Source organism: Micropterus salmoides, unplaced genomic scaffold, assembly GCF_014851395.1.
Source record: "Micropterus salmoides isolate LMB-PRFRI ecotype aquatic unplaced genomic scaffold, ASM1485139v1 Ms_hic_scaffold_1699, whole genome shotgun sequence".
In the NCBI taxonomy this organism is placed as follows: Eukaryota; Metazoa; Chordata; class Actinopteri; order Centrarchiformes; family Centrarchidae; genus Micropterus; species Micropterus salmoides.
In genome coordinates, this window is record NW_024040816.1 from 1 (window position 1) to 22,074 (window position 22,074).

The window sequence follows — 22,074 nt, forward strand, 5'->3', positions numbered from 1 at the left end:
TTTTAAAAAATGTTAGATTTTCTCTTATGTAATCATAGATGTTTTAAAATCAATTATGAATACTGGCCCTCTTTATACAATACAAGGCATTAGTAACCTGACAAACTACTGCAATTCAACTTTCAACAGATGTACTCATGTGAAATGTGTCATAAGTACAAGAAAAAAACGTCAGTTTTTCTGAATATGGCAATGAAGTGTTTATTTTGTCTTCTGTTGACAAAGAAAAAATCTTTACAAGTAACAGTTCAACACCAGACTCATACCGTTTTAATACTGTCTGTTACCAAATACTGCAGAAGTCTGGCAATGGAGCTAAGAACTGAAGAAACTGAGCATGTCAAGAGTGGGTGCTACTCAGCATATTCACAGGGTTGGCTGAGGGAGAACGCCGCTTTATTCTTCGACATGAACTCATGTGGAAATGAAAAACTTGGTGATCATACAATGATGACATACAGAGGATCAAAGAGCTACAAAGAAAATGTTACAGGTCCCACATCAAGCTGTGATGGAAGTAATGTGGTCAATCACCCAAACTGAGCTGAGCTGGAACTGAGCAAATGATTCCTTTTCTTATTTTAGTATTTTTTTTTTTATAAAGCTCTAAGTGCATTACTTAGCAAATGTCTCCGCTTACATCCAGCCCCAACAAATACCTACCAGTGTTGCCATAAACAATGTTTACAAATCATTGCAACATTTTAATTAGTAACAGTGGAGCTAGACAGATGCTGGATTTTAGAGGCCGATACTGGTATGCATAAAAACTCTGATAATATATGACTGATTTTCTTCAAACATATATTGAGGTTCAATATTGACCTTGGAAAAAGCAGTTTGATAGAAACAAAATTCTTAGCATGTCAGTTTATTGGGCTTTCAGTTACATGTCATGGTCTTCACCAGCCAATGGTGTAAGTTTTAATGAAGGTGGTTCGGTACTTCAAGCCGGACTGATACTGGAATTGAGGCTGATATCGAATGGTTACAAAACTTGATAACATAGACCAATACTATTTTACATAAACACAAATATTTGGAATGAGGTTAAATCTGTCTTTTTTGTTATTAAATATGTAGCGAGTGGGAAATTTTACAGTTAAATGCAACTTATCGCTCTCTGGAGGACCATGTAAAAGGCAACACTAACGAAATTCAAACAATTCAATTCAAAGATTGACAATGCATTCTTGTCACCAAAAGTTCAATTAGTCGCTGTTAGGGAGCTTCTGTATTGTATCACATTATGTTTGGATGGGGTTTACCCTGTTGTCATGAATTCTACATGTTCAGAATATTAAAAAGACTTAAACGTTATAAGTGGGGCTATGGAAGACAATGATGAAGAAAATGGAAAGCTCCAGAATGCCTACTAGTGAACCATGTGGGGCAACATATCTTTGTCATTTCTCTAAGACAAGTTCTAGTTACTTGTTGGCTGCCATAATACACTGATACCAATAGATCTGCAATATACTACCATCGGCCGATATATCGGCCTTTATTCTTTATCATTATTATGAGCACTCTCCATCTGCAGGTGAATGCCAGAAGATGTGGCTGAAAGCTCTTTCCAGTGTGTACCGTGTGGTATGAATTGGTTCATAAAGACTTGTGACCCAGACTGGAGTCAAGAAAATAACTTGTCAGCAGTCTCTGGTGGACAAATTATGTAACAGCAACACTGTTTCTAAATGTCATCCAACACATCTGAATATTTGTAGATGCTTGTACTCTATTTACCAGCATATGCATTGAGATATCTGTGACAAGATATATACTGGCCAATTATCATAGATATATCAGTGTCAGCCAATAAGGTTCTAATTATGAACTTTTTTTCAGAGTCAACAAATGAAATAAATGTTCATACAATGACAGAAGTGCATGCTGAACATGGAAAAATAAAGACCACAGTGTTGCCAAAAACAATCACATAACCAGTCTGAAGCGGAGTCATGTTGCACCAGGTGCACAGGTATGACTATCAACATAATGCTGTTCAATAACTGCTCGTCAGTGGGAAGCTGCCTGCAGCGCTGTTCACAAAAGCAAAGCTTCCGTCTACCAGCTCTGGTCATCATGCACATGGAAACTGGATGGAAATTATCTTTTTTTTTTTTAAAACCACCTATGTAATGCTAGGCTAGGCCATGCAAATTATAGGCTACAAAAAAGGTTTTAGGATGCAGTTCTCGGTGATTAGCATCACAGCTTAAGCAATTTTGTGCTTAAAATTGTCGATATGATAGGATATGTGCTTGTGTTCATTCTTTTGGTGGGCAGTGAAGTTTGGTTGGCAAATAAGATGAACCCTCAACTGCAAGTAACACATTAAATGTGCAGACTGCACTCATAGCTCAGTCTTTGCATTGAACATGACTCGCATCCAGTGAGATACAGTGGGTTAATACACATGATGTCAAGGCAGCCACACACTGGAGCAGACAGACTGATCTTTTGGAGTCTCATCATTTACGTATGTCACACTTTTCAAGTCTGGCTTGATATAATTAAAGAAGGTGACAAATCATCGACAATTCAGGAAAAACAAAACCAATTTTAATCTCTTCAGTTAGAATGTAAAGTGAAAAAGAAAGAAAAAGAACTCAAGGCACAAATAAAAAAACAGTAGAATGGAATAGAGTTGCCTAATGGTGAACACATCATCTGAACGGTATTAGATACTTTTGGATTTCAGACAGTCATGTGATAAAAGGTGAAGTCAACCACAGCTACTGGGACCCACTGGCCTGACACCCAACGCTTATCAGAGCCAGGGACGAATATGAAAAATTTTGATATTTATACAAAGATATTTTCCCTTTTAGCATTCTGCAAACTAGATCCATTAGAATAATGGAACACAGCCTGAGCTACATACTGAGTGCCCTGTCAGCCATCTCCTAACAGAGTCATGCTTGGAAACACTCCGTGACCGTGACATATCACTGCTTCAGTTGTTGAAGGAGAAGTCCACCTGTTTTATCATCGGTGTACTAGTCAAGTACTTCTCTACCGAGGGAAGCAGTTGTATGCCGGCTTCTGTGGCTCATTCTAGTTGCTCCTCCCTAGTCTCAACTGTCTATGGAGACACCCAAATCGGAAGTATACTGAAGAGAATTATTGAGGTTTGTTTTGCTTGAAACTACAGACGTGGGGGAAATACAGACAGACCGAGGCAGAGACGTGTAGAGGCCAAGGTACCCATATACTGAGACTCAAACTGTGTGGGGGGGTGGGGGGTTGTAGATTGTAGAAACAACTACTTCAATCAATACTGAAGTCAAGAAAATATGATGAAGCCTGTCTTTTTGTAGCCGTTTGGACAAAGTTGATGTTTGTAACATTCTTCATTTGCTGGATAGTTACACATGTAAAAGGGAACGCTAACATGCAGTTCATGTTCTTCGTAGGTCATGTTCAAACTGACTCCTTTTGTTAATTGTACCAGACCATTCAGAAGAAGTGGGTTCATCTTTTTGAAATTTTACAAAATCTGAATACTGCTTCTGAAGATATTTTAGATACTCCAAACAGTAGTTAATAATTAAGGCATTACTGCTGTACTGAATACCGTAGCAACAGAACAGGAGGTGCAGATCAACAGAAAGTGTATGTGCAGTGTGTGTGTGTGTGTGTGTGTGTGGGGGGGGGGGGTCACGTAATTAATGGCATGATGGTTTTGTATACACCCTAACCAGCTGATCACCAGGAGTTATGACTACTACGTTCTTCTCAACAACACTCAGTCAGATCACAGCCAGTAACCTAAGAACAGGGCTGCTCTCTTATCTTATGCAAAATTGTGGTACTAAGCTAAGGAAGGCATTGCACAAGAGAAGCATCTGCTAAATGAACACTGCTCGGTGTCCACTTCCCCAGACAGGAAAGACCACGGCTAGAAGGGGTGAACTTAAGCATCAGAGGTACTCTGCACTTCTCTCTGATCAGATCAACATGCTATTAAGTGTCACACAAGCCACATTGTACTGCAGTGTGATGTTCAGACACTCTGCTTTTCAGAGAAGAAAACAACAACGTACAGGCTGCTGGGAACCCTGGTATGCTAACCAACCCTTATTTAAAACAAGAAAAAATCTGTAGAAATAACTCTAGCCATTTCATACCTGAAACCTATTCACCTTCATCTTACCTATCTATCTACTGTCAACAAAACCTCATCAACTGCTTCACTAAACATGTATTTGTGTAAGGCTTTCAAGTGTGTGCTACTCCAAATATTAACAGCACACACAGAACATCATTTCAACATGTGTAACGTTTAAGCCTAAAACCAAAATCACCATTGGTGCAAACACTTTGGTTACAAGGCCATGGACCAAGTGGAACACTTGGTCATGTCATGAGTATCACCACTTCAAAAGAAGACATGCTTTTATTTGCCGGCTAGTACAGACAGGAGGGCATGACTGCACACGCTGTGTGCCAGCGGCCATCGCACAGGTTCATTTTGAGATGAGATGATAATGTCTATTCATCATTACATCACCGTTGAGGCACGTTAGAATGCTTGGTCAATTACAGTGCTACAATGGGAATAGAAAACAAAATCTGCAACCAACTAATCTGCTGATTTTCTCACTGAATCCCTTCATTGGTCTGCCTATAAAATTACAATTTCCCAGACTTCAACGTGATGTCTTCAAAATGCTTGCTTTGTCTACCCAATAGACCAAAAATCTAAAGATATTTGCTTTATTATCCTAAACATATATTCACATTTGGTTAAATGGACTGAATAATTTGGCATTTCTGTTTTCGACTTCCATCTGTAATCTAAATAGTTGCAGATTAACTCTGTCAATCAGCTAACCAACTGTTCGTATATAGAAGAAAACAGGAAATATGCAAGCAGACACAACTTCAATGGCCAACATCCTTCTGACCCAACTCCAGTTCATTCCCTACCTAAACCACATGACGCAAGTACGTAAGCTGATGTGGTGAGAGATCTGTTGGGTTGGACAGTGTGTTTCATGTCTTATTCTGATTGGTTTGTAGCCGTGGGTCTTAGCAGCAGTCACAGAGAGACCCTTTGGTTCGAAGTTCTTACATGTCTTTGGTCACCAGAGACCTAAATGGGCTGTCGTTGGACCGGTCTCACAGAGAAGTGAGAATCTTGCTCATGAATGAAATAGTCTGATAAGACGGTAAATAATGGCCAGGTCAAAATGGTTTGAGTTCTGACTTATCATTGCAGGACATACAATAAAAAAATTGTCCCAAAACACAATTCACGGTCCAATTTAAAAGAGATATGGTGATATAGACGAGAATCCTAACAGTGAACATCTGTTAGATATCGTCTGCCTACACGTTTCACTCCATCTTTATAGTGCTCAAAGCTTTAAGAAATGAAACTTTTCACAGCATGTGCCATTCAAGAACAGCAGTAGCTTCAGCTGTGAGGAGCTGACACTAAGGTTCTCTCATTCTGGCCCTTCAAGCAAGAAAATAATTACACCACAGTCCAGACACACACAGCATCCAGCTTAAATGCCCATGCTTCATAGCATGGTACAGTACAATGAAGAGCTTTATCACATGTCCAGAACTCACTAGAATAAAAATCATAAAAAAATGAAAATAAACTAAAAACACATCTGAGACAAAAAAATGTACACTCACATGAGACCATGAACCTGCACTAAAGTGTGCTTTGTGGACAAACTCCTGCTGTGGACTATGGACTCCCTCTTTCTGAGCAGCAGCTCTACTCTTTTCACACAATGCACCTCAAAGAAAAAAGGCAAAATGAAAAAATATACACTCTCCAACTGGTGAAATAATTTATGCTTAAGAAGAACAAAAACAGGTAAACAAAATAAATTAAGGCATGCAAAAGATAATGTCAAATCTTTAGATTTGGATACTTCTGTTTTGTTCTGTTTTAAGCCAAACATCCTATATCCTATATAGAAGACACCACTCACTCTTATTAAATCCTCAGAACAAAGGTAGCTGCCAAAATAAAATTCAAACCCACTGGAGTATCGCTGGAATATGCCTGAGCGCATAAAGGCCCATATTTACATTTCTGTGTTGTGTTCGAGCTTTAAGAGGCCGATATTTACATACGAGTTCATGCGGATTCAGCAGCAGTGCAGCAAAACTAACAGCAAACACAGATGAGTGTTTCTTCAAACACCCTGAACCAGAGAAAATAAATACCACGTATCAAAATAAAAAAACATCAATGCTGACCTTGCTCAGTTCCCTCCGTTAAAGGAAAACTGTGGCCTAATATATGATATGTTTAAAACAAATGGTAGTAGAACGATGGCTTGTAAGGTGACGGTGATACATGAGAAGTGAAGCAGCGCAGAGCCGAGCAGAGGGAGCTGTGGTTCTGCCACAGTAAGGCTTTGCAGTAAACATCAGAGCTGAGATGCTGCTGCTCCCTCCAACCTAAACGAAGACTCATGTCAACTTGCAGTAGTTAAGCCGGCACGGACAAAAAGACATGCAGCTTCTCACCCATCTCTCTCTCTCTCTCTCTCTCACACACACACACACACACACACACACAGTTAACTCTGACAGACTTGCCACTGCCACCTCATTTTTTCAGTTTGGATTTTCTTTTTTTCCCCTCACTAAGATTTCTTGGCAGCTAACATGGTGCGCCTCTTCACCCCCTGTCCTGTGCCCCCCTCCTCTCCTCCATCCTCTGCATGGCTGAACGGGGCACTGGGAGGCCAGGCTGGAGGGGAGCTGGGTGAGCTGGGGAGGAGAGGTTGGGTTGGGGTTGGTGGGGGCAGTTCAGTAGTCCGTTATAGGAGCGAGCTCGGGGTATAGGTCCACCGTGATGTTCTTGTAGAGACTGCTGAGGGAGATGTGGGGGCTGTAACGGAGGTTGTTGAGGCCATCCAGGTGTTGTCGCTCTTTGGAATACCTCAGCAGCTTATACCTACAAACACAAAGTCACACAGTTCTAACATCAATATTTATCCACGCCATCTGCAAATTCTGCTAAAGGACAGACACGGCTGCTTTCATGAGTATCTAGCTCTATAACTGATAACTGCACAGATGCAGAGGTTTCAGCATGTTCCATTGGTCTCTTAGTTGCCGATGACAGAAATCGTTAAAAACACCTCACAAATATACCACAAGCAGTGGTGGAAGAAGTACTCAATTTTGATACTTAAGTAAAAAGTATCGATACAACATGAAAAATGTTACTCACGTAAAAGTAAAAGTCATCTAGTATAAACCTGCTCAAGTAAAAAAAAAAAAAAGGTACCTGGTTTTACAAATACTTAAGTAATCAAAAGTAAAAAGTACTACACATTCAAATCTAATGATCTTACAAAACACAATGTATCTCTTTAAATTCACTCGAGACAGGTTTGAATACAGCACTAGAAGTTAAAGTAAATACCAATAAGGAAAATTGAGTCGCAAGAGGACAAGTGTGTATTTCCTATACTGTGTGGAGGATTAGTCTGCGTTATTGTTCTGCTGGTGTCTTCATACCTGACAGACACAGAACCCCGTTTGGGACTTTAGGTATGTGAAAATGAGACATGGAGGTGGACACCAAAACTAACTGAAACACTTCTGATCAGGCAGAAATCTCACCACAATCCCACACGTTAACTTCTGCACCTCTGATAAAATGCAGCTCACAGTCCCAAACAGAGCAAAGTTGGCTTCAGTTTTCAGATGTTTATATTGTAAAACTCTACGGCTGCGTTACCACTCTTTCACAAACTGGCTGCGACTCCAGAGCTGCTGCACAGTCACACCTGACACCACAAAGCTCCCACTACAATCCTGCCCCTTTAATAAGCCTGAACAGAAACCTCTTCTAGAAAAATTCAGTGCTGGTTTGAGTGGACCTCTGCGCACTAACACAGTCCTAACAGACTTAATGAAGTCTGTTAGGACTGGGGGCCAATCTCAGGGCCGACCCGTGGTACAAAATGTCAGGGGGCACTGCAAGAGTTTTAGCGCAAAGTTTTTCCTTGCCACTGTCGCCTAGTGCTGTTCTTGGTGGGAATTGTTGGGCTTCTGTAAATAACATCACAGAGTACGGTCTAGACCTGCTCTTTTATGAAAAGCGCTGTGAGAACTGTTGTGATTTGGCGCTATATAAATAAAATTGAATCAGGCCCATTCAAACGGGCTCCTCCAGGTTTCCTTCAAAACATTTTCAAATATAAATACTATTTATAAAATTAAAGCTGCAAGCAGTGTTGGGCGGGCCTTCGCACTTGTAGCGGGTCCGGGTGTGAGCCGGCCGAGTTGCATATTCTGGAGTTCTGCCGGTGCGGCTGTGAATTTGCTACGCGGTTCTGACGCCGCATGAAGCTGTTATATGTCACTTCCTGTGTCCCCTATGTGGAGCTATGGGTTCTTGAGGCTTTTTTGTGCGTCTTGATATGATACATGTCCCCAGCAAATTTCGTGCATGTAGGTTGAACGTGAACGAGGGCTAATTTTTTCCAATTTTCTAGGTGGCGCTAGCGAGTCATTTTGCCACGCCCATGTGCAAAACCCATAAAATACGAAATTTTTCACCAGTTCTGACATGTGTGCAAAGTTTTGTGAGTTTTCGAGTATGTTTAGGTCCACAAAATGGAGCTTACTTTGCAGAAGAATATATATATATATATATATATATATATAATCTTTACAAATTCAATAGGGACCTCTCACAGTTCGTGCTCGGGCCCTAATTACCCATCCCCATCCCTACTCATAGGTAAATTGTTTCTTACCTCCCGAGGAACTGCACTTCTCCTCTGTGGTGGTGAGGAATTGACTTGTACTTGCCGATCTCTCCTTCTGGTCTTGTGACATTCAGACCAGCATAGTGAACCCTGAGGAAAAACCAGGCTGTATTACTATTGAGCTTCAGCTGAACTGAATCTATGAGGAATATTTACGGTTTCATAACATTTGTTTAGTTGAAAATACAAAAGTACAAACAGTCAGTTGAGACTGCCATTCTTAAATATTATATCAGTACATAAACTCTATACATGTTACTGACACAATGGTATAATTTCATACATTACACTAATCTGAACCCCCATCTCACAAACTGAATCTAAATCACTGCACTGATATTGAATCTGTGCTGAGATATTTATTAGGGCTGCAGACAAGTCCTGACCTGGTAGCTGCAGGTCTGACACAGATTCTGAGAGGGGACAGATGTTTTGGTAACATCAAGCTCGACAGGTCACATTGACATGAAAATAATGATTTTTAAGACTGACTGTGTTGAGTATCGTCTTGTCTTTTTGTGGCTGGTAGTAAGGCGTCACTATCAGACGTCAATAACACCTGTGTGTAGCACATTCACTCAATAGTATTGAGGTTGTGTATTGTGTTTGCTGCTGCAGAGGAAATGAAGTTTCCATTTACAGTATGAACGCCACCACAAAATCTCGCTACCATCCCTCACCAGCAGAGCTGTCCGGGCCGCTAGTTACCAGCTATGTACTTTAGTTGGAAAAAGTAGTTGCAATATGATGTGCTACCTGACAGGTAGCTGAGAATGTCAATGCAGGATGTGATCAGACATTCAGCAACAGGCCATATTATTGTAGGGTAGCAGCGCATAAATCCGTTATTACAATATCGGGGCTCAACAATAACGGTGGCCTGAGGCCAGTAAAAAGTAACGTCAGAACTGTTGAACTAGCAACTCACTGGCCCAATCAGGCCAGTGCAGAAACATTAGTATTGAAAAACCATATCCAAAAAAATTGCATTAGAAACTCAGCATCCTGCAGTTGTTTTGCAGCACTTGACACACCGCTGGCCAATCGAGAGTTGCAGTAATGTGATGAGTGGTTGTCAAATGTTATTTCTCTAATTTCAATCAAGCGGCAACCTCTGAGTCTGAAAGTGAAACCATGCCAACGTAACTTAAACCTGCCAGCAGGGGGCGAGTCCACTGTTTTTGCAAAAAGAACTCTGGTTCTATTAGAAATGATGGTAAAATGTTGCTACTTCTTAGCTGATTTATTCCCTCAGTAAACACTTTCCTGATGAGTTTATGGTCTCAGTAGCTAGTTTCAAGTCTTCTTCAACACAGCGTGATGTTCATTTAGTGAATTAATAATAATATTCAGAGGGAAATAGATGATAAAGCAGTCCATACTACCTTGTGATTGAGAAGTCGCTACCATGGAAACCTGATTACATTTTAGTTTAGTTTTTTTATATCCAGGATGTATTTAATAAACGATTAAACATGTTAACAGAATAACATAACTTATAAACCTTTTGTTTTGTTGCGACACTGATAAATAACTTTTAGAGGGAGGGACAGTAAAAATGGTCTTGGGGCCAGTAAGTTTCAAACCTGGTGGGGCCAGTTGAAAAAAAATTAACGTTGAGCCTTGAATATTTACTCCTGTGCAGAGATCTTTGGTTCAGTGATTGCTTGCCCAGAAACACCTCATGAAGACACAATCAGAGGGTTACTATAGACACCACAGGCAGCCTGTGTAGAGGTCCGCAGTTGTACCACATTCAGAAAAAATTAATGGTTATGTGTCTTGACACTGGTTAAAAACTGGACTCACAACTACATCATGATATTAACCTTCATAAAGCAAGGTGGCCCATGTCACCTCCCACACTCAACTGACCGGGGAACTGGGGAAAAATGTATGTACGTAGATGTAACACTGTATTCTCTGTGTGCAAGGCATACAGCCTTCCTGGGTATCACTGGTGCACATAAAAGAAAAGCCATTGGCAGAGAAAGCTTCAAGATGGCCATCAATCAGGAGGGACAAGACGTGGGCTGATGCCTCTTGGACGCAGGCCAGGAACTGATCACTCCACGTCGGGTCACCCAGTGACCCTAGGTACTATCACTGATGATGTGTCCAAGTACATCATTAGATGTAGGCCTATGCAACTATCATGTATAATGCATCATATTTGAAGTAATGCAATTTATGTTTCTACATGGTCACTGTAAAATTTGTAACAATAACAATTATAAATTAAAGCTGCAAGCAGCGTTGGGCGGGCCCTCGCACTTGTAGCGCGTCTGGGTGTGAGCCGGCCGAGTTGCACATTCTGGAGCTCTGCCGGTACGGCTGTGAATTTGCTACGCGGTTCCGACGCCACATGAAGGTGCTATATGTCACTTCCTATGTCCCCTATGTGGAGCTACATAGCACTTGCCGCTATGAATATAAATCGGTATTGGTGTGTAGATGTCTGCGGGGTGGGAGAGTTATCAAGCACATAAAGTTTGGTTCAGATGTGAGCATGTACACTGAAGTTACAACAACTTCCTGTGTCATGGGGAAGAGTTAATCTTTGATGCCGCGCCGGACACACCCATTGACGAAAACTCGCAAATAGCACAACTTTTCATCTTCAATGCCTTTAGAAGGCACAGCACAAATTTGAAGTCGGTTGGACTAAATCCCTAGGAGGAGTTCGTTAAAGTACGAAGTGTGTAAATCATCCAAAATTTGACATAAAATTCAAAATGGCCGACTTCCTGTAGGTTTTAGGGCATCGCTCCAAGAGACTTTGTTGTGCGTCTGGACAAGATACACGTACCACAGAAAATTTGTGCATGTAGGTGAAACGTGCGGCGGGGGCTGCTTCATTAAAAGTCACTTCCTGTTGCCAGCAGGTGGCGCTATGACTGTGGGTGAATGTCGGCATGTACATGTGTTCAGGGCGGGACTCTCATCCTACATGTACAGTTTGGTCCAGATGTGAGCATATACACTGAAGTTACGACAACTTCCTGTGTCATGGCGAAGACTTGATCTTTGACGCCACGCCACGGACACGCCCATTGACGAAAACTTGCAAATAGCACAACTTTTCATCTTCAATGCCTTTAGAAGGCACAGCAGAAATTTGAGGTCGGTCGGACTAAATCCCTAGGAGGAGTTCGTTAAAGTACGAAGTTTGTAAATCATCCAAAATTTGACGTAAAATTCAAAATGGCCGACTTCCTGTTGGTTTTAGGGCATCGCTCCAAGAGGCTTTTTTATGCGTCTGGACAAGATACACGTACGAACCAATTCTTTTTGTTATAGTGTACCGAGCACCTGGCCCGTATTCTGAATTCTTATCTGAATTTGCAGAGTTTTTGTCAACTTTAGACCTTAAAACGGACAAAGTTATTATTGTAGGGGATTTTAATATTCATGTAGATGTTGAGAATGACAGCTTCAGTACTGCGTTTATCTCTTTGTTAGATTCCATCGGCTTCTCTCAGAGTGTTCATGAACCGACTCACTGTTTTAACCACACCCTTGACCTTGTTTTGGTGTATGGTATTGAAATTGAACATTTAGTGGTGTTCCCACAGAATCCCTCTTTATCCGACCACTGTTTGATAACTTTTGAGTTTGTATTGCTGAACTACTCGCCATTGGGCAAAAATTTCTATACAAGATGTCTGTCTGATAGTGCTATAGCTAAATTTAAGGATGCGATTCCATCAGCTCTAAATACATTATCTAGTCACAAAGTAACGGAGGACTCCTATGCTAATTTCAGTCCCTCCCAAATCGATCATCTTGTTGATAGTGCTGCTGGCTCGCTGCGAATGACACTCGACTCTGTAGCCCCTCTAAAAAAGAAAATACTAAAACAAAGACGGTTAGCTCCATGGTATAATACTGAAACTCGCAAATTAAAGCAAATATCACGGAAACTTGAGAGGAATTGGCGTTCCACCAAAGTGGAAAATTCTCGTTTAATTTGGCAAGATAGTCTTAAAACTTATAGGAAGGCCCTCCGTAATGCCAGAGCAGCGTACTACTCGTCATTAATAGAGGAAAATAGGAACAACCCCAGGTTTCTTTTCAGCACTGTAGCCAGGCTGACAGAGAGTCACAGCTCTATTGAGCCAAGTATTCCCATAGCTCTCAGTAGTTACGATTTCATGAGCTTCTTTAATGATAAAATTCTAGCTATTAGAGACAAAATTCACCAAGACCTGCCCTCAATTGGCACCGACTTATCTCTTAACTCAGGAACCTTAGAAACAGCTGTAGAACCAGATACATGTTTAGACTGTTTTGCTTCCCTCAATCTTTACCAACTAACTTCAATAATTTCTTCATCTAAACCATCAACCTGCCTCTTAGACCCCATCCCGACTAGGCTGCTTAAAGATGTTTTACCCTTAGTCAGCACCTCTATACTAGATATGATCAATCTATCTTTATCAACAGGCTATGTACCACAGTACTTTAAAGTAGCTGTAATTAAACCTCTTCTGAAAAAGCCCAAACTTGATCCGGATGTTTTATCAAACTATAGACCTATATCTAACCTTCCATTTCTCTCTAAGGTTCTGGAGAAAGCAGTTGCTAAACAGCTGTGTGACTTTCTACAGAGCAATAGTTTATTTGAGGATTTTCAGTCAGGATTTAGAGCTCATCATAGCACAGAGACAGCACTGGTGAAAATTACTAATGACCTCCTTATTGCATCAGACAAAGGACTTGTCTCTGTACTGGTTTTATTAGATCTTAGTGCTGCATTTGATACCATTGACCATCAGATCCTATTGCAGAGACTGGAATATTTCATTGGCATTAAAGGAACCGCTCTAAGCTGGTTTAAGTCCTATTTATCAGATCGATTTCAGTTTGTACATGTTAACGATGAGTCCTCCATGCACGCCAAAGTTACTCATGGAGTTCCTCAAGGATCTGTCCTTGGACCAATCCTCTTCACTTTATATATGCTTCCTTTAGGCAATATTATCAGGAAACATTCCATAAGCTTTCATTGTTATGCAGATGATACTCAGTTATATCTATCGATCAAGCCAGATGAAACTCATCAGTTAGCTAAACTTCAAATGTGCCTTCAGGATGTTAAAACCTGGATGAGCTGTAATTTTCTTATGTTAAACTCAGATAAAACTGAAGTTATTGTTCTGGGGCCTAAGCACCTCCGTGACGCATTATCTAAAGATATAGTTTCCCTGGATGGCATCGCCTTGGCCTCCAGCACCACTGTGAGGAATCTTGGAGTTATCTTTGATCAGGACATGTCGTTTAAGTCCCACATTAAGCAAATTTCAAGGACCGCCTTTTTTCACCTACGTAATATTGCGAAAATCAGGAACATCCTGTCTAAAAATGATGCAGAAAAACTAGTCCATGCATTTGTTACTTCTAGGCTGGATTACTGCAATTCCTTATTATCAGGCTGCTCGAAAAAGTCCATTAAGACTCTTCAGCTGATCCAGAATGCTGCAGCACGTGTTCTGACAGGAACCAGGAAAAGAGATCACATTTCTCCTGTTTTAGCTTCTTTGCATTGGCTTCCAGTAAAATCCAGAATAGAATTTAAAATCATTCTTCTTACCTACAAAGCTCTTAATGGTCAGGCACCATCTTATCTTAAAGAGCTCATAGTACCTTACTACCCCACCAGAGCACTGCGCTCCCAGAATGCAGGGTTACTTGTGGTTCCTAGAGTCTCCAAAAGTAGACTAGGAGCCAGAGCGTTCAGCTATCAAGCTCCTCTCCTGTGGAACCAGGTTCCAGTTTGGGTTCAGGAGGCAGACACCATCTCCACATTTAAGAGTAGGCTTAAGACTTTCCTCTTTGATAAAGCTTATAGTTAGGGCTGGCTCAGGTAGTCCTGAACCATCCCTTAGTTATGCTGCTATAGGCCTAGACTGCCGGGGGATTTCCCATGATGCACTGAGCTCCTCTCTCCTCTACTTTCTCTCCCTCTGTATGCAACCTTATCCCATTATTGCATGTTACTAACACAACTTCTCCCCTTTCTGGTAGTCTTGTGCTTTCTCGTCCCTCTCCTCTCTCCTCCTATCACTTCCTGCAGGTTTTCTGGCTCTGGAGCTGTGGAGTCTGGATCTGTGGCTGCGGGTCGCCTGCTGCCCCCGTGTTCCTGCTCGACACCCTCTACTGCAACGACTATTGTTGCTAGTCTTATTGTTATTATAATCATTAACATTACGATGGTTACCATTAACACTATTATAAATATCTGTACCATTTTTCATTTAGTTTATAGCAACATTACCTTCGCTGTCTGTACCTCTGTGTGTATATTGTGTAGGCTGCCTCCCTCCCCTCTCTCTCTCCTTACATCCCTCTCTCTCTCTCTCTCTCTCTCTCTCTCTCTTTCACTCTCTTCTCTCTCTCTTTCTCTCTCTCTCTCTCTCACCCCAACCGGTCGAGGCAGATGGCCGCCCACCCTGAGCCATGGTTCTGCTCGAGGTTTCTGCCTCTTAAAAGGAAGTTTTTCCTTGCCTCTGTCGCCTAGTGCTTGCTCTTGGTGGGAACTGTTGGGCTTCTGTAAATATCATCACAGAGTACGGTCTAGACCTGCTCTTTTATGAAAAGCGCTGTGAGATAACTGTTGTTGTGATTTGGCGCTATATAAATAAAATTGAATTGAATTGAACGTACCACAGAAAATTCGTGCACGTAGGTGAAACGCGCGGCGGGGGCTGCTTCGTTAAAAGTCACTTCCTGTTGCCAGCAGGTGGCGCTATGACTGTGGGTGAATGTCAGCATGTACATGTGTTCAGGACGGGACTCTCATCCTACATGTACAGTTAGGTGCAGATGTGAGCATGTACACTGAAGTTACAACAACTTCCTGTTTCATAGCGAATCATCGACGCCACGGACACGCCCATTGACGAAAACTCGCAAATAGCACAACTTTTCATCGTCAGTGCCTTTAGAAGGCACAGCAGAAATTTGACGTCGATCCGACTAAATCCCTAGGAGGAGTTCGTTAAAGTACGAAGTGTGTAAATCATCCAAAAATGGCCGTAAAATTCAAAATGGCCGACTTCCTGTTGACTTTAGGGTATGCATCTTGATATGATACATGTCCCCAGCAAATTTCGTACATGTAGGTTGAACGTGAACGAGGGGCTAATTTTTTCCAATTTTCTAGGTGGCGCTAGCGAGTCATTTTGCCACGCCCATGCGCGAAAACCATAAAATACAAAATTTTTCACCAGTCCTGACATGTGTGCAAAGTTTGGTGAGTTTTCGAGTATGTTTAGGCCCCGTCAATGGAGCCTACTTTGCAGAAAAAAGAAAATATAATCTTAGCAAATTCAATAGGGACCTCACACAGTCGTGCTCGGGCCCTAAATATAATCTTAGCAAATTCAATAGGGACCTCACACGGTCGTGCTCGGGCCCTAATAATCTTAGCAAATTCAATAGGGACCTCACACGGTCATGCTCGGGCCCTAAAAATCAAGGCCTGCCTCACACAAACAGTGTAGCAAACATTTTGTTGAGTGCAGCTCCTTTAATTATTAAAAGTACTCCACAGATTTAACATTGCATTCCTACAACATTGTCAGACTTATGACGGACCAATATAGTCTTTTTAATTCCACACATTTTTCTTCCTTGTCAAAACATGGTGACTCCGCTTTAATCTTGAGAAGCTGCAGTCTCTATTCATTCAACTTACACTGTAAATTTCCGGCTAAACTGAGGCTTTTTGAAGACCCTTTCTCTCTCTCTCCCTCTCTCGCCTGCCATTCACCGGTCTTGTGCAGAGTTTTGCGTGCATGCCATGCTGCCGACAACTGCACGCATGTCGCGGTTCCTCATGGGTCCATTTCAAGTAGCCGGCTGTCTAAAAACAATAGTATATTATTTGTGTGGTTCATCAACGGTGATAAAATATCCGAAAGTCCCACGAGGTGCGGACAACACCAGTGAAGCCGGGGGTCAGTCTCTTCAGCAAGCGTTCCTCTTCTGCCACCACACACACGCTACGCCTTCACTTGCGCACTGACGACCCAGGGTTAGGGTTACAATTTTGGATTTATTCACGCACTTTAAAAACATTTACAAAATTACATTTGAAAGTTTTATTCTTTTTACATGTTTATTTACAGCATTAAACGTTGAAATGTATATTGTAATAGGCTGTATATTAACTTATCGGGAGATGTAGTTAATGTAAAATCAGACGTTGAGCACCCCCATATCGCCAAAATAGCATGATCCTCGTTTCACTGCGAAGCTTCCACTGTGAGATTGACAGTCGAATTAGGCTCCGCCCATCAAAGCATCAAATCTTCGACTATTCGGGTCAGCCTTATTGAGGACATTTATCAGACTTCCCTCACCTCCCTCTGAGACACTACTACACACTAAATGGTCTGTACAGCGCCTTTCTGTCACCCCATTCACACACTGACGGCAGAGGCTAAGGTACCAACTGCACATCAGAACCGAAATAACATTCATACACATTCACACACCAAAGGCAGGGTTCAGTGTCTTGCTCAAGGACAGTTCCGACATACAGACTGGAGGAGCCGGGGATCGAACCACGCATATTCTTGTTAGTGGACAACCACTCTATCCCCTGAGCCACAGTTGCCCACTACTTGTTTCACATATGCAATAGAACTCCCTAACACCTGGAAACACACAAGGATGTAGAAAATCACATTTCACATTTAACCTTTGAGACTGACAGTCATAATCAAGCTTGTGATCTTTGTTAGGGAGTCTGTTAGAGCATACTTCAAGCTCTGTTTGCGGAAACAAAGCTGCCGATTCCTGCACCAGTGTGCGTGGAGAAATCCCTTCCCAAAAAAAGAACAAAACCAATTGAGTTACTACATGAAGGGGTCTGAATACTCTCTGAATCCACTGTCCACCCCCCTTAAGTAGACCAACCTGTTCCACAAGTCATCATCCTCTCCTCCCCAGCCCCAGAATGCATTGGGAAAGCCATTAATCTTGTGGAACTGCTCTACGGTGAGTCCACTCACACCACCAAAGAACTCACAGTATGGAAGACTGCAAACCACAAAACACATGAGTTAAACACAGATCTACAAGCATTTGTATTTTATATTTTCTCAACAAAGATCTACATGTTAATGGCACACTCACATGTACATGTATTTGTCCAGCTTGGCAGCAAAGTGGCGTGGCATCTGGCCACAGCCGTAGTAGTTTCGGTCATTCTCTGGGATGTGGTCAACATCATGGAAGATCAAGCAGTCCCAGTCCAAGTCCTTGATAGCCTCCAGGAATCCCACATTAAACAGCATGGCTCTGTTGAAGGGCTGGCTCCCACTCTAAACACACATACACACTCTCTGAGTCAATGAGCCTGGTGCCACTATCAAAGAAATAAAGAAGTCATAGGAAGCCTTGTTTAACTGTCTTCACTACCCAAAAAGCTTCTCAAACATGAGCTCAGAACAGTTTAATTCAGCTGAATGTTAGACTTGTAGATGGACAACAATACCTCCCCAAACACTGCAGGATACACACACACACACACACACACACACACACACACACACACACACACACACACACAAACAGAATACCTGTTCGATGACGTAGAAGGCAAACTGCAGTCGCTGTCTCTGTAGCATGGGGATGAGGTGTTGGAAGAGGATGGGGAGATGTTCATGGCGGTTTCTAAATGGAATCAGGATGGCCACCTACAGCACAAATAGTAGCATCAACCCATACCTACTAAATGCATCTGGTTTCCATGTTTGTTTTCTCTGAAGAATTTACATTACAGTGTTTCCCCTGCCATTGTTTTAGAGTGGCCTTCTATTGTGGCCAGCCTAAGGCACACCTGTGCAATCCCCATGCCGTCTGATGAGCATCTTGATATGCCACACCTGTGAGGTGGATGGATTATCTCAGCAAAGTGCTCAATGACACAGATTTTGACAGATTTGTGAACAGTATTTGAGAGAAATAGGCCTTTTGTGTACATAGAGAAAGTCTTAGATCTTTGAGTTCAGCTCAGGATGAATGGGGGCAAAAACAAAAGGGTTGCATTTAGAATTTTGTTCAGTGTTGCATTATAGTATTTTTTTGAACTGTTGCAATACATTTATTGTGAATTGTCCCCATAAATAATTGCACATACATTTGAACATTTCTATTCTGCATGATACATCAAATTAATTGATATTTATTCAATATGTAATATTATTGTTGAATATGAAATGTTATTATACCACATGATTACACACTCTTTATGATGACCAAATGTGCTTAAATTGTAAAACACAGAAACAGAAAACAGAATCTGGCAACAACTGTAAACAGACTTCATAGGGCTCTATCCATGGTCTTGTCGCCCAATACGTGAATGTAGCATAACTGTAACAAGCTCCATGATGAGCTTTTTGTCTATGATCAGGAGGTAGTAACTTGAGCAGCAAAGATGTCGCAGAGGAACGGAGAAAGTGATGAGTCTAACAGGCAAAAATTAGTGCACCGCGTCTACAACACCACCTAGGGCTGGGCAATACAGACCAAAAGTTATATCCCGGTACCTTTTAGGCAGAATACCAATACAAATATATATCTGTATATCACGCTTCTTGCCATCACTCTCTCCCTGTGTGTCTGCTGCAGTGACTTTCTCCATCAGTAGTAGGCTATGCTATAAAAACAAAAACTTGTCTTCTGGACTTTTCAACCCGCAATTCCATTCACAGCAGCTGCTGCGCCACATGTACCAACATGGTAGCTAACGAATGACATCTGCACTGGTGTGTTCATTGCCGCTTTACCTGGTCTGTGCTTGTAAGATATCCACTGTGTCGCGACTTGTAACCAAGTCCATTGGCAATAGAGAGTCGTATTTTACAAACCAGGAGCTAACTGTAGCCTAATATTAGACAAACAGACATAGTCTAAATAGCACAGCTGCAGCTGACACATGCAGGAAGACAGAAAATTGCAGACAGTGTGAATGCCTAAATGAACCGCATAGTCTATAATAATGCGTTGATTTGATGTGTTCTTATGGCATCTATGAAAATCTTAGCCTTGTTCTTTCAGCTCGGCTGTGTCTTGGCGTTTCCACATTAAAAGACTCGGACACTGAATAAGTGGTCAATCCAACTCACTTTTAAGAACTTCTTGTCACTTCAAAAATGAGATTCATTTATTTAACACACTCAAAAGTGTTCCAAACATTGTTCTAAATTAACTTCATACAGCAACAAAATGAAAAATCTATTCAGGCCATAAAATGTGCTCAAATAGGTGGTCGAAAGACTGAATCTCGATATTTAGGCTACTGAAAACCCCGCACATAACCTGCGCCCACATAGCAAAAGATGGGCCAGTACATGACCAATTGCTCTAATACAAGATAGCTACCAACCTAAAATAAATAGCCTACATTCATATTAAAATTAATTTCAATCCATATCAAACTATATGCTGATAGTATTCAGCCTCACAAAGACAAATGAAACCCATATATTTAAATGTCTGCAACAAGCTGTGTGAAACAGACTTGGAGCAAATAAAAATATAAAACACATTTCAAAGCAGTAAGTGGGCTAACTAAAAACCTACAATAGTAGTTTACAAGGCTTTTCAATCAGTCTCTGTAGGATGATATTGCTGTACAAAAGTTTCTCCATATCACTGCAGCAAACAAAAGCAGTCTATAAAACAGTCTGTGGGATCTCCTACAGATGATGATGTCATTTCCCAAGACAGCCGATTGGTCAGTAGGCAGCGTTTTTATAGAGTTGATCTCTTATCTGGAACATAACCTGCTCTGGAGCAGGTTAGCCGTTCAGCATAAGTTACCATGGCGATCTACCCCAGTAAGAAGTGAACCACCGTCATGGTACTGAAAACCAAGGGTTAACCCGAAGTTATCTGGATAAGCTCAGATCCTGCTTCGTGGTACAGGCCCAAAGTCTTCAGCAGTGTCGACCACCATCTATGTTGTGAGCTAAAGGGGGGCAGACGCAGAGGGAGGGGCGGGGCTGCGTGGTGAGGGAGAGAGGGGAGCAAATGCAGGCAGGACTTTACGGAAACAAATTAATTAACTCAACATCAAACTATATCGTTATAAACGATATTGTCAATTTTACATCTCTTTTGAAATTCATTCAAATCATTATACGATATACCGCCTAGCCCTAACAACACCACATATCCGTAACACGCCCGCTCCACGACACTAACAGTTTTTCCGGAAAAAAAAAAAAAAAAAAGAGGGGAAACACTGCATTCTATTTTATATTATATTATATATACATATTTTTATATTGTTAACTAAGTGTACATTACATGTTTATACAATTACTAGACTTTTAAAATGCATAAACCTACCTTCCAGCGAGGTCTGCAGTCCTTTGGTTTCCAATGGCCTCCAAATTCAATGCCATAAAACTTGGAGAACTTCAGCTCTATCGTCTCCATAGGGATCTCTGTCATGTTCACTTCCATAAGGCCCTCTGGGGGGGGTGGGGGGGGGGGGGGGGGGGGGGGGGTAGGAGGAGACAGCACTAAGCACTAGTGAAAATTACAAATGATCTTCTAATTGCATCAGACAAAGGACTTGTCTCTGTAGATCCTATCACAGAGACTGGAACATTTAACTGGCATTAAAGGAACCGCTCTAAGCTGGTTTAAGTCCTATTTATTGTGGCCAGCCTAAGACACACTTGTGCAACCCTGTGCTGTCTTAACAGTATCTTGATATGCCACACCTGTGAGGTGGATGGATTATCTCGGCAAAGGAGAAGTGCTCACTAACACAGATTTTGACAGATTTGTGAACAATATTTGAGAGAAATAGGGCTTTTGTGTACATAGAGAAAGTCTTAGATCTTGGGAGTTCAGTTCAGGATGAATGGGGGCAAAAACAAAAGTGTTTATTTTTGTTCAGTGTGTTACTCTAGTTGGCATCATCCTGCCCTCCACCTGGGTTGGGTGTGGAGGGGCTGTCTTGGATGACACGTCTCTTTAACATTGCGTGGAAGTCGGGTACAGTGCCCAAGGAGTGGCAGACTGGGGCGGTGGTTCCCCTGTTCAAAAAGGGGGACCAGAGAGTGTGTGCCAACTACAGGGGTATCACACTTCTCAGCCTCCCCGGTAAAGTCTATTCCAGGGTGCTGGAACGGAGGGTTCGGACGTGATCATAAGGACGTAGTCATGGCGAGGAGGGGCTGCGGTTCGGGGTGCTTGGGATCTCGTCACTGCTTTTTGCGGATAATGTGGTCCTGATGGCATCATCGGTCCATGACCTGCAGCTCTCACTGGATCGGTT

At 41.8% G+C, this 22,074-nt stretch overlaps 1 protein-coding gene across 1 annotated transcript; it reads right to left on the reverse strand.

Moving 5' to 3' along the window:
• Nucleotides 1-5,802: 5,802 nt before the first annotated feature.
• On the reverse strand, nucleotides 5,803-21,253 carry LOC119906655 (beta-1,4-galactosyltransferase 6-like). Its single transcript, XM_038723948.1, has 6 exons — nucleotides 21,135-21,253; nucleotides 18,356-18,472; nucleotides 17,910-18,097; nucleotides 17,691-17,813; nucleotides 8,754-8,855; nucleotides 5,803-6,937 (listed from the first exon to the last, which is right to left on the reverse strand). Exons 1-6 carry the CDS (start codon nucleotides 21,249-21,251, stop codon nucleotides 6,790-6,792), a joined length of 795 nt encoding a protein of 264 aa, XP_038579876.1. The 5' UTR covers nucleotides 21,252-21,253; the 3' UTR covers nucleotides 5,803-6,789.
• Between the last annotated feature and the right edge of the window lie 821 nt (nucleotides 21,254-22,074).

Coding starts and splice junctions, on each gene's coding strand:
- LOC119906655 (XM_038723948.1), bottom strand. CDS start 21,251: ATGGAAGTGAACATGACAGAGATCCCTATGGAGACGATAGAGCTGAAG. Junction 18,098..18,355: donor CCTTCTACGTCATCGAACAG/GTATTCTGTTTG, acceptor ATGTGTGTTTAG/AGTGGGAGCCAGCCCTTCAA. Junction 17,814..17,909: donor CTGGACAAATACATGTACAT/GTGAGTGTGCCA, acceptor TGTGGTTTGCAG/TCTTCCATACTGTGAGTTCT.